The sequence below is a fragment of the Dendropsophus ebraccatus genome, chromosome 11 (genome assembly GCF_027789765.1).
Source record: "Dendropsophus ebraccatus isolate aDenEbr1 chromosome 11, aDenEbr1.pat, whole genome shotgun sequence".
Taxonomy (NCBI): Eukaryota; Metazoa; Chordata; class Amphibia; order Anura; family Hylidae; genus Dendropsophus; species Dendropsophus ebraccatus.
Genome location: NC_091464.1, coordinates 40629180 through 40642435, shown reverse-complemented (window position 1 = coordinate 40642435; position 13256 = coordinate 40629180). Strand labels below are relative to the sequence as shown.

Genomic DNA, 13256 nt, shown 5'->3' with positions numbered 1-13256 from the left:
TTCTGCTGCCGCAATTCAATGAATTGCGGCCGTAGGAAACCCTGTCAGTTCACACAATGAAGCGAGTGGCTCCGGCCGCTTGCCTTGTTGTGTGCTGTGGGAGGTTTCGATGCGGGCATGCTTAAGTACCGTCTGGGATGATCCGGGCAGAGACCGGCCGTTCCGTGACCTGGCCAGGGCCACGGAGCGGCCGGTCATTCACAGCGTGTGAACATAGCCTTACATTTTTTTTACTTTTATTTAAGTCAAAATATAAGACCTGGGCATTTATTTATTGAGTGGTTTGTAGTGAAAATGTCTTTGTAGAGGGTGCTGCACTCCATAAAAGTGAGGTCCCAAATGTCTCACATAGACTGAGGCTGGGTTCACACACAGTATATTTCAGTCAGTATTGTGGTCCTCATATTGCAACCAAAACCAGGAGTGAATTGAAAGCACAGAAAGGCTCTGTTCACACAATGTTGAAATTGAGTGGATGGCCGCCATGTAATGGCAAATATTTGCTGTTATTTTAAACAACGGCTGTTATATTGAAATAATGGCAGTTATTTACTGTTATATGGCGGCCATCCACTCAATTTCAACATTGTGTGAACAGAGCCTTTCTGTGTTTTCATTCCACTCCTGTTTTTGGTTGCAATATGAGGACCACAATACTGATTGAAATATACGTAGTGTGAACCCAGCCTTAGTGGAGAGGCCTTCATTCTAATTATAAATGTACAGAGACAATGACACATTTCAGGAGGTAATTCTCCCTTCTTCAGATCAACCTGAAGAAAGGGCAATTTGCCTTTGGGAATTGTGCATTGGATTTAGTGAAAAAAACAACAAAAAAACTTCCAATTGCTAGCTTTCATTGTTTAAGGGAATAGAATGATGAATACATTGCACATTTGGGCCCTATCCTACATGTGCTTCTCTTTATCATTTTAAATGAAGCATACTTGTTATCCTAAATGGCTGTGTAATGACTAGAATAGATACCCTAATATTCCCAGCTGGTCACCAATAAAATCATTCACAGTTCATGTTAACAATGTTCTGTGCTTGATTTCAACCAGAAATCAATTCTTGTTAAAATCTATGTGCACCAGAAAAAATATCAAGGATTCCAAAGACTTTAACAAAAGAACAACAACAATGAGCTTTTGATTTCAAAATTTTTTACTCAAAGTTTTACTCAAATATATTGGTTTATATAATTCTAGAGATAGGGGCAATATGTATGGTTGCAGAGACATCTACACAAAAGATCCACAATGTTATTTGTCAATGATGATTTATGATAAAAACCTCACTCTGAACCAAACAATAAAAGAAAAGGGGGGTACACTGAAAAAAAAAACACAAACTAATGAAAGGGGGGTAGTTCAAGGTCAAAAATTTTTTTATTTTTTTGTGTGGATCAATGCAAAGACATCCACTTAAAACATATTATTTAGTAGTTTCATATGTAATATTACCAGAGATGGTTGGATCTAGTTGCTTCATTAAAATGGTTTCTTGAATTGTTTAATTTTCAATAACTGAGCTAACCATATGGGGGGACTTTACTAACACTCGCATTCTTTATTAGGAGACAGACACCTCTTAATAGATTATGGATGTCAGTGGCTGCCATAGCTCAGAGCCCCTTTTCCTGCCCACTGTATGCCAATCCTTGCTTGCCCAAAGGGCAAGTACTGCGTAAAATCTTGAGAAGTCTACTTTATATGCATAAGTCCTTAGGATCATCTCATAAGACTGAGATTTGTTTTAGATAATTCAGCAATCAATCTGATGCATAATCCGGTGGAAATTCAACCAAATCAGACTGATGTTGGTGCAGCTTCTCCAATGCAGGGCATTAAAAATGTTTTTACAAAATTAGTTTATCTCCTTTGTTTCTCTATGAAGATTCTTCCCTTGTGTCTGGATATCCAGCTGCTGCAGCCTGGGATTGGCTTCAGCAGTCATGTGTCAGTATGACACAACATCTTTGGATATGACCATTTCATGACATAAATTCTATAAAAAGGAATTACCAATTATCCCAAATAAGATTAAACAATCTGATAGTTACTCATCTCTTCTATCCTGTGCTGATCCCTTATCCAGGCTCTGGTTAGCACCCCAGTCTTCCTCTCATAGTGGACAGCACATGACCACTGCAGCTAATCAGCCACCTCTTTGGTCATATACCATACTCCTGGCTTTGCTCTTCAGTGATTGGGTACATGAGACCAGGAGCGTGGCATGTGACTGCTAAGGCTGCTGATAAGCTGCAGCAGTCCTCTGTCTGATCAAAAGAGAAGACAGGTGTATGTATGCTGTATGGAAACTGAAGGGGGGATCAGCACCGGATGAAAGAGGTAAATGTTGGTTATTTTGTCTTGTTAGGGCCATTTAAAAACTTTTTTTACAACCTGAATAACCCCTGTAGGGATTTTTAAATTCTTTTCCCTACTCCCCTTGGAAAATCTTTAATTACTTTAAGAAACTGTCCAGGCAAAGCTAACTTGTCAACTACAGGGTAGGGGAAAGTAAGAGATCCTGGGGGGCTACTCTCTGCCGATCTCTGTATAGGCCCCCAGCTCCTTATGAATAAACCCGTGGGGACGTCACATGACCCACGGCTTAATTCATTCCTATTGAGCCATCGGAAAGAGTAGAATGCTCTACCCGGTTGTACCCGTGGCTGTATTCACAACAAAGGAGCTGAGGACCGATACGCAGATCAGCGGGGGGTACTTGTCCCCTATCCTGTAGATAGAGAAAAAGTTAGTTTTGCCTGGGCACCCTCTTTAAATGTGAAACTCTGCTGTTCAGAAGGATTTAATATTGTGAATTTGGTTTCCAGAGCAATGTGGTCAGTAATCATAAAACATTTCAAGATCCAATTTGTCAATGGGCTTCATTTTGAAATTTACCTACTAAAAGAATTGGCAGCCATAGCATTAAAGATAGCCATAGCATTAAAGAAGAGCAGATATATCTCTTTAAAAACCCAAATTCTTAAAGTAAACTCGACTTCAAACTGTCAAAATTCTATCTTATCACTATTTACTATATAGTTGAATGCTACTTATTGCTGCCTGGTTGAAACCATTTTAAAATTGGAAGAAACTGACTATTGTATAATTCAATAGCATTACTGCGAGAAAGTCCAGAAAAATGTCAACCACTATGATGACTACATTTTCACATACAACACTAGTTCCGATAACCTCCATAAATATAGCAGCAACTTTTTCTGTAAGCATCACTTACATTTGGAGCTAACAGTGCAATGACCATATAAAAATTTGTAAAATGCCGGCCTTAAAACGCATTGTGAAATAGTTTGTTTTTATATACATTTTGATAAAGGTTTACATGGTCATTGCGCAATCTGATTTGCGGCCAAAAAAATCTGTGATTGCCCTTTGTGGACTAGCGGATTCTATCATTTTAAATTACAAGGCGGCAGGGAATGAAATTAATAAACAACACATTTTATAGAAAACTATATATGAATTGGCTCAGCACCTCCTGCTTTATAATCCCCTCCTTGTAGACAGAGAAGCATATTCAAATGAACAGGTTCAAATGAAGAAAATTCACTTGATTTTATTTGTATTGGCTTTTGTTATTACATTTTGAACATAAAAAATATATGTGTATATATATATATATATATATATATATATATATATATATAAGCAATGTCAGGACAAAGGCAAAATTTACATGCAGGCTTGGGGTTATAAAATAATAAAAAGTGCTATGCTCTCCTTCTCTGGTTCTCCACAGTTGTCATGGAGATGGTGGTCTCCAGTTCTTCTGGGTTGTGTGCCATTCCAACCCCACAGGGCCAGCCCACTCAGCAAATTAGTGCCCCATCTCCGTCACTAATTGGCTGAGTGAGCAAGTCCTATAGGGATGTGATGGCAGACAACCTGGAAGAATAGGAGACCAGTGTGGAGCAACAGCATGGTAGCTACACAGGACAGGAAGAGGTAAGTGTAGAATGTTTATTATTTTTATACATATATAACCCCCAGCTGAGGAGCAAATGTTGCTTTTGCCTGGACAACCCCTTTAAAACGTATTAGGCTCATACTTATCCAGCTCCTTTGGCTTGCATCTATAAATAATAAAGAAAACTATTTACCTAGCATGATGAATGGAATTCCAAGGAAAGTAGAATTATATTTTCCTCCTGTCAAATTGATGATCCCTGCAGCAGTGAGAGTGGAAAGAGTGACAGTCACAAGTCCAAGTAGACCCAGCCAAGGTTTACTTCGAACACAGTCCTGCATGGAACAGCACAAGATGGCTAATGAAACAACTAAGATAAGACTTGTGATCAGGTAACGTTCTGCAACCCTGCTGGTTTTCTGAAAATCTTCTCCTAGAGATGAGGACGTGAAAGGGTACATTTTCACCTCTCTGTTTAACCTTTGAAAGCTTTCTACAGTCTCGCAAAAAATAGATTCCCACTTTTCAGCCACAATTTCATTGATGGAGTTGATTGCCTGCAGATAATACGTGAGCTGAATGGCCTCTGCAGACTTAACTCGATCTTTGCTGTGCACGGTGACACCTCCCAACTGGTGCCCATTGTAAACTTCTCTGCCGTCTTTTAACTGTGTGATGGGATAAGTAATGACAAAGTTTGTTCGATTTAAAGAGCGAGCTGCCTTCAGTTCCTCCAAAATGTGTACTATATCATCCACTATGCAGGTTTTCTCATTGCTCAACATGCAAATGTGAGCAAATGTGTAATTGAACCCTGGTCGGTGGACTTGAATCCTTTTTACTGAAGAGTGAAACTGTAAAAGAGAGAAAGAAAAAAAAGTATTAATGGGTAATGTTTTGTTCCTTGATGTGAAGTCTAGAAAATACCTCTAGTCCATGTAATAATCAAGTCTAAAAATATATACATAAATATAAAGAGCTTAAAGGGGTTGTCCGGTATAAATTTACCATTATTGATCTTGACATAGATGCAGGGGACATGAGTAATGCCCCCGCATTTACGCCCCTCTCCCCCGACACTGACAGATCTTTGGCCGACCGTTCCACACTGCTCACTGTTTTAGAAACATCTGGTGATGTCCTGCTCCTTGTGGAAACAGCTGGACCAGCCATTTCCAGAGGAAGCGGGACGCCAGAAACACTTACAGCTAAGGAAAACGGGATGCTTGAGATCCGTCAGCTTTCTCATATGCATTTATGGGCAGCTGCTGTAACCTGATCTGCCAACAAGTTGATAACCTCTTCATCTCTGCCACACAAGTTTGATTAGCAAATTGATAGTGAATGATCTTGGCATAAGACGAGAAGAAGTAAATGGCTAAATTGTATATATTCTATGTGGCCCTCCACAAATTTTGCAAAACTACAATTCCCACCATGCATAGACAGCCAAAGCCCAGGTACCCGTTCCCTGTTCTATATTAATGCTTCCATAAGCAGTTAGAATAGCAGTAGCTAGCAATCCATAGCTCATAGAGTATGTTCTCATTTTGCCGGTTTGTTGAGACTGCCCCAATCATCTCATTACGGCTTTCAGTAATTTCATGCACGTGCTGCAATCTCATTCAAATGTTTGGAACAAATTTTTACAAATATTTCTGCAACAAATCTGCCATGTATAAATATATTGTGAATTCCATCTGTGTATCTGTGCAGATATCCAAGAGACACACACAATTGTTCAGAAAGATATACTGTAGAAAGTCACTTAGTAATTAGTAAGACTGTGAATACATTCCAAACAGAAATGACAAAAAAAAGAAACATTTTCAGCTTCTTACATTGCTAGTATCTAAATATTATGCAAGCGACATGTTGTGTTGACTTGGGTTTTACTTATTCTCATAGACAGCATGTTGGAGTTGACAAGAAGCTTCCTCTAAGGCAGAAAAATTAGCATGAGTGCGGGGAATATGATTTGCATCACTACTCACTTCTTTCTGTTGCCTCGAGGAGCGAAGAATTAGTAGTACTAAGTAACCCACAGGGTAGCCCTGAACATAAAGCCAGATAGTTTTTGGAAATCCAGTATCACTGTGTTTCTCTTAACCCCTTCCCTCCCAAGCCATTTTTCATTTTCGCACTTTTGTTTTTTCCTCCTCATGTTTATAAGGTCATAGCGCTTGCATTTTTTTACCTACAGACCCACACAAGCCCTTATTTTTTGTGATACCAATTTTACTCGGACAATGACAGTCTTAATTTTTCCATAAAATATGCTGTAAATGAGTAAAAAAATATTTGTGCAGTGAAATTGAAAAATAATTAAAAAACCCCCAATATTTTTCATTTTGTGGGGTTTCATGTTTACGCTTTTTGGCCAATTGTAAAACTGACATTTCATCTATTTCATCTAAGTCAATACGATTATAACGATAGGTAATTTGTATAACTTTTATTTTATTTGACAGCTTTTAAAAAAAAAAAAAATAAATAACACCTTTTAAGAAAAAAAAATGTCTTTAAAATTTCTTTATTCTAATCCTTATAACGTTTTTATCCTTTGGTCTATGGGACTGTACTTTTTATCGGTACCTTGCTTGTGAATATGCAACTTTGATAACTTTTAATTACAATTTTTATAAATTTGATGTGACCAAAAATCATCAGTTTTGCACTTTGGTAAGATTTTTCACTTAATGCGATAATTTAATAGCTTGGGCGATTCCACATGCAGCAATAATTTTTAATTTTTAGCTATAAGATGGGAAAAGGGGCATGATTTAAACTTTTATTATGTGATGGTATTTTTAATTGATGAAAAAACTTTTTTGTTTTACACACTAAGAGCCCAGAGCAATAGAGCATAGAGGGCTGGCCCAGGCAGTAGAATGGATCACCCCTTCACGATCCCATCGGGGGGTGGGGGATCCATCCCCTAAACCACCACTGATTGGCTTTGTAAATGCAGGCCTGGCGGTTAAGAGCGAGATTACAGCGTGACCCCTCTACGAACCCCCCCCCCACTCACCACAGGATGTACGAGTACGTCCTTATATGAAAAGGGGTTAAAAGAACATATATACCGTATATATACTGTATATATATATATATATATATATATATATATATATATAGTGAAAGCATTATCAATAATTTAGACTTTTTTTGGTTTGGGAAAAGTAGCAAAATTTTGCAACCACATTGCTGCACAAAATTTTGCTACTTTTCCCCGAGGTACGCTGATCATGCCTACTTCGGCCTATGCTTCATGCCTATTTAAAATAGTCACACATGGGTCATACACTAACTCAATACTAGCACCTGTGGGTTGCTGCTGCATCTTCTGTTTTTTTGTCTGTACTCAAGCCATGAGCAGCGTGCAACCTGCAGTGTGAATAGAGTCATAGATGTGCGGCTAATTTTCCCTTTTTTTCTGTTGAATGTGGGGTGTGTGGCTACCTCCTGTTGGCCTGCACTCTACCCATGTACCAAGGCTGCTATAAAAGAGATAATTTGGCTCCTATCTGCCCAGTTGTAGGCTTATTCAGCCCAGGAGAGGCCATTGCTAGTGTGAAAATGCTAGAGTAGGGACCATTACTCGAGGACGCCTTAACGTTGGCGACATGGTACTCTCTGTTTGATCAAATAGTTTGGTAAGATCCTCATTTTTAATATCTACAGAGAAGGTGTTTACCGTGTGTACGCTGGGAGGAGTATATACGGTAAGCCCCGGCACCTGTCGGTTGCTGCTGCTCCTTCTGTTTTTTTGTCTGTACTCAAGCCAGGAGCAGCGTGCAACCTGCAGTGTGAATAGAGTCATAGATGTGCGGCCAATTTTCCCTTTTTTTCTGTTGAATGTGGGGTGTGTGGCTAACTCCTGTTGGCCTGCACTCCACCCATGTCCCAAGGGTGCTATAAAAGAGATCATTTGGCTCCTATCTGCCCAGTTGTAGGCTTATTCAGCCCAGGAGAGGCCATTGCTAGTGTGAATATGCTAGAGTAGGGACCATGTCTCGAGGACGCCTTAACATTGGTGACATGGTACTCTCTGATCAAATAGTTTGCTAAGATCCTCATTTTTTAATATCTACAGAGCAGGTGTTTACCGTGTGTACGCTGGGAGGAGAATATACGGTAAGCCCTTGCACCTGTGGGTTGCTGCTGCACCTTCTGTTTTTGTTGTCAATACTAGAGGTGGTGTACTGTATTTCAGCAGGTTTGGTTTCCAATACCATCTTTATGCTGATGACACCCAGTTATACACTTCTTCCCGTGACGTCTCCCCTGCCTTCCTGCAAAATACTAGTGACTGCCTATCCGCTCTCTCTAACACTATGACCTCTCTGTTTCTCAAACTTAATCTCTCTAAAACTGAACTTCTTGTATTTCCTCCCTCTAACAAACCTAAACCCGACATCTCCCTCTCAGTCTGTGGTACTACCATCACTCCTGTGCATCAGGCTCGATGTCTGGGGGTTTTGTTGGACTCCAATCTATCCTTTACTCCCTATATCCAAGCTCTTACATGCTCCTGTCATCTCCATCTCAAAAACATCTCCAGAATCCGCCCATTCCTCACCACTGACACCGCTCAGACTCTGACTGTCGCCCTGATCCACTCCCGTCTTGATTACTGTAACTCCCTACTAATCGGTCTTCCTCTGTCTAAGCTCTCCCCTCTCCAGTCTATCCTGAACGCAGCAGCCAGACTCATCTTCCTCTCCAGCCGCTATACCGATGTCTCTCCTCTGTGCCAGTCACTGCACTGGTTACCCATCAAATCCAGAATCCACTTCAAGCTCCTCACCCTCACCCATAAAGCTCTCCACAACTCTGCCCCTCCATACATCTCCTCCCTCATCTCCACCTACCATCCTTCCCGTGCTCTGCGCTCTGCAAATGATCTAACCTTAACATCCTCCATAATCAGAACCTCTCATTCCCGCCTCCAAGACTTCTCTCGTGCTGCACCAATTTTCTGGAATGCCCTACCCAAACAAATCAGACTCATACCCAATACCCACAGTTTCAAGCGTGCCCTGAAGACTCATCTCTTCAGGCTCGCTTATAACGTTCCCTAAACTGTTTCCCTCTTCTGTTTCCCTTGCTCTATTTCTCTGACTGTTCCTGCACTTTATATGTTTACCTGCATCAGACATTGGCGTTGTTACTGGCTCATCCTGTAATTCTAATTATGTACAATGGCTGGACCATGGACAAATAAAGCACTTATGCCCGGTGTCTATGAAAATTAGTCTGTAAGCTCCAACGAGTAGGTCTCGTCTATACTCTGTATTTTGTATTTTTTGTTATTTTTATTAACTATGTACTTATTTATTCCAATTTAACTGCGTATTATGTACCTCTGTACTGTATGCATAGAAAAAAAAGCGCTGCGGAATCTGTTGGCGCTATACAAATAAATTTATTATTATTATTATCATTATTATTTCACCACTTAATGGGGAACCAGTTGGGGGAACTGATTGGCTGAGCGGGATACTAGGGAGCCAGAAACCACAGAAACAGGCCAGAGCGTGGACAGTTAAGTATTCTCTGAACTGTGGCAGGCTAAGGGGGGTGGGGTTTACATACAGCGAAATTAAAAATCTGCTGCCAGTATGTAAACCTATTCAAACTGACAGTGCTGGGAATCACAGCGGATTTCGCTACTGATTTCGCTGCATGAAATCCGCTGTGATTCAGGTTCGTTGCCTTGTTCTCTCCCTATCCGCCCTCTCCTCTCATCTCCCTCTTTCCCCCTCAATAGACTTGTGGCTAGCTAAGGGATTCGATAACAAATCATAACCTTTAAAGAAAAGTTGTGGTTAAGCTGATTCTGAGAGTGAGACAGTGTAGTGGAAAGGGGGAGAGGGAAGATGCTTGATAACAAGATAATAGATATATTAAAAACTTTCTGCATGGATTTACTTGTACAATTGACTTGTGTAAGGTTTGCTGAACACAAACGGGAACATTTCTTAAGATTGCATGGCATTTTACATTAGGCCACACCCCTATTCACACAGCCAGATTTACTAATAGGTGCACACCTCTTAGTGAATTTGGTGGGACCTGCTCCTGCCATGCCAAGCAGGTATACATTTCTGCCATGATTTACGCCTGATAGCATCCCATGCGCCTACTACCCACCTTGCTACCACCCCCACCAGCTTATCGGACGATCAGGGTTATGTGTGGCGTACACCACAGAGAAGTGAAAAAGCTGTGCCTTCTCAATGGTGTACGCCAGGGGCGCAAGGTTAATAATTGTGCCCCAAAGTGACTTTTAACTGATTAATGGAGATGAGCGAACCTTGAGCATGCTTGAGTCAATCCGAGCCCGAACTTTCGGCATTTGATTAGCGGTGGCTGCTGAAGTTGGATAAAGCCCTAAGACTATGTGGAAAACATGGATATAGTCATTGGCTGTATCCATATTTTTCAGACAACCTTAGAGCTTTATCCAAGTTCAGAAGCCACCGCTAATCAAGTACCGAACGTTTGGGTTCGGAGGGATTCAAACCTGAACCCAGTTCGCTCATCTCTACTGATTAACCAACATAGGCTATCAATTATTAGGAAGTTGTTTAAAATTATAGCGACCATTTAAAATCACCTTTATAAAACTATGAACCAACCCAATAAATTATATTTTACAACGTTTTTATTTTGCAACCAGTGTCGGTCTGCAGTGACACACAATATAAGTGGCCAAAATCAGGTGCTGTATACGCCCGTCATTTTTTTTTTCAAAAGAACCACTGGAATCACATTTTGCATCACCTATCTAACCTACAAACGGTAAAACGCAGGACTCTAAAAAGTTGCCTTTATCTTTTATTCATTTACTGCGGCGTTTTACTGCAGTCATACTAAACCGCTCCTAATAAATTGAACTATTAAACCTGTTAGATGCAAACTTAAAAACAGAAACTGATAGACAATTATGTTATATTAAAATAGACTATTATTTTACTACAGAACTAAGCCTGCAGCCTTGAGTATCTAAATGAGTCCTGCAGCATGCCATTGTCTATAGCTTATACATCACAAGTGCCAATTAACCCTCCTCCAACAGGACTTTTTCTACTAATAATTGCACGCTACAAAAGCGACTTTTTCTGATTAATTACCATATCTTCATCTCAGATCTTTGGAGTAGCAATTGCACGAAGCAATTAATTTCTGAGGTTATGTGCCTTTATTTTCAAGAAATCGCTTCTAGGAAAAATTGGGATCTGTTGCTTAATACGGATTTACAAAACAATGACAACAGCTAAAAAATGAAGAGCAATTTACAGCCGGGTTTGCAACATAATAGAAATGTGCATATATTTCCTGGGTAATAGGCAGGTCCTATTAAATCCTGAAAGATCTTTCATCATGTTAATCTGCTGTTATCATGGCTTATCCTGTACATCATCAACTCGCCTAATGATAAATTATTTTTACTTTAATGCTGGAAACAAATTAATTCCCACTGCAGACGCCTCGTGCTCATATATCTATTCCAGCAGTATTTCAAAGAGAATTCATCATGGAAATATATGTCAAAGGGAAATGTTCTTATGTCACCAATCTACCCCGAAGAACATTACATGAATAAGTATTACTGTATTTGTTTTATTTCTTGATGCTGATTATTTAATTATAATACTTAATTTTCAATAATTCCCATCAAAAGTTACCCCAAATAAATATTTAGCTTTAACGGATAAGGTCAAACATTTAATGTTTAACTCTGCCAAAAATAGAAAATGCTACACGGTACTTTATATATTGAAGACACTGGTGTTAGTACCCAGGGTGTATTGGATTCAGTGTAGCACATTGGTGTGGGATGTAGACTCAAGAAATCTGAAGTCTGGAGAAAACTTTTATTAAAATATTGTATAGCCCCCCAAAAGTTGTTTAAAACACCAATATACACTTATTATGGGAAATGCTTATAAAGTACTTCCCCCCCCCCCGCACTTACTACTGCATCAAGGCTTCATCACAGCTGTGCGGGCTGTGGCTGCTGGAGAGGATGATGGCAGAGGGACACTGAGGGACACAGGGCACTGGAGGGACACTGAGCATCCCTCTGCCATCATCCTCTCCAGCAGCCACAGCCCTCACAGCTCTGGGAGTCGGGTCGTGACATCACCATGTTATCCAGGAAGTGAAGCCTTAATGCAGTAGTAAGTGCAGGGAAAAAAACACTGTATAAGTATTTCCCATAATAAGTGTATATTGGTGATTGGTATAACTTTTGAGGGGCAATACAATATTTAAGTAAAAAATTTTTTTGCCAGACTTCTCCTTTAACCCATAGGCAACCTAGAACATATCGGTACGTCCTGGAAGTCTGTCCCCAGATGACCCTGGACGTACCGGTACGTCCTGAGCTATGAAGTGTGCTCCGGAGCGGAGCGTGCTTCATAGCAGGTGGGGGCCGGCTGCAATCAGCAGCAGGCACCTCACCGTTAATGACACGCTGCAGCGATCGCGCTGTAGCGTGACATTAACTCCTTAAACGCCGCCCGCCCGCGGCGTTTAAGTGTAAGTGACAGGGGGAGTCCCCTGTCACTTACCGATCGGGACCCCCGCAGTGTGACTGCAGTGGTCCCGATCGTTAAAACGGACCGCCGGAGGTCCGATCGGCGCTCAGGTCACTGAGCCTGCACAGGCAGGCTCAATGAGCAGAGCGCTGATAACACTGATCAATGCTATGCCTATGGCATAGCAATGATCAGTGTGTACCAAAGGGACTTAAAATGTGTAAAAAAAAAAAGTTAAAAATCACTAACACACTACCCCAAAACCCCTTCCCCAATAAAAGTTTAAATCACCCCACTTTCCCATTATATAAATAAAACATATAAAAATAAATAAATAAATAAACATATAATATACCGTCGCGTAACTTTCCAATCTATTAAAATATAGCAAGCGTCATTACGAAAGGTGAACGGCGTAGACGAAAAGAGGGAAAAAAGTGCGCGGATTACCGATTTTATGTTACATTGTATATATAAAAAAATTATTAAAAAGTGATCAAAACGTCCGATCTTCACAAATATGGTATTAATAAAAACTAGAAATCATGGCGGAAAAAATGACACCCTATACAGCCACGTAGGTAAAAAAAAAAATGTGATAAGCGTTACAAAAGGCCCATTTTATTAATATTTAATTGCCAAAAAAAAGGATTTCATTAAAAATATATATATAACAGAGAATCTGTGTAAACCTGCATATGGTTGTGTTCGGACTGACCTATAGAATAATGGTATCATGTGGCTTTCACCATATAGTGCATTACA

General features: G+C 40.1%; 1 protein-coding gene across 1 annotated transcript in view; it reads right to left on the bottom strand.

Annotated features, from left to right (window-relative positions):
* The window catches only part of PTCHD1 (patched domain containing 1), a 112399-nt gene that overhangs the window by 58489 nt on the left and 40654 nt on the right, over positions 1-13256 (bottom strand). Inside the window, exon 2 of the mRNA XM_069945985.1 lies at positions 4136-4796. Coding sequence (XP_069802086.1) covers positions 4136-4796 — 661 coding nt within the window. The remainder of the gene's footprint in view (positions 1-4135; positions 4797-13256) is intronic.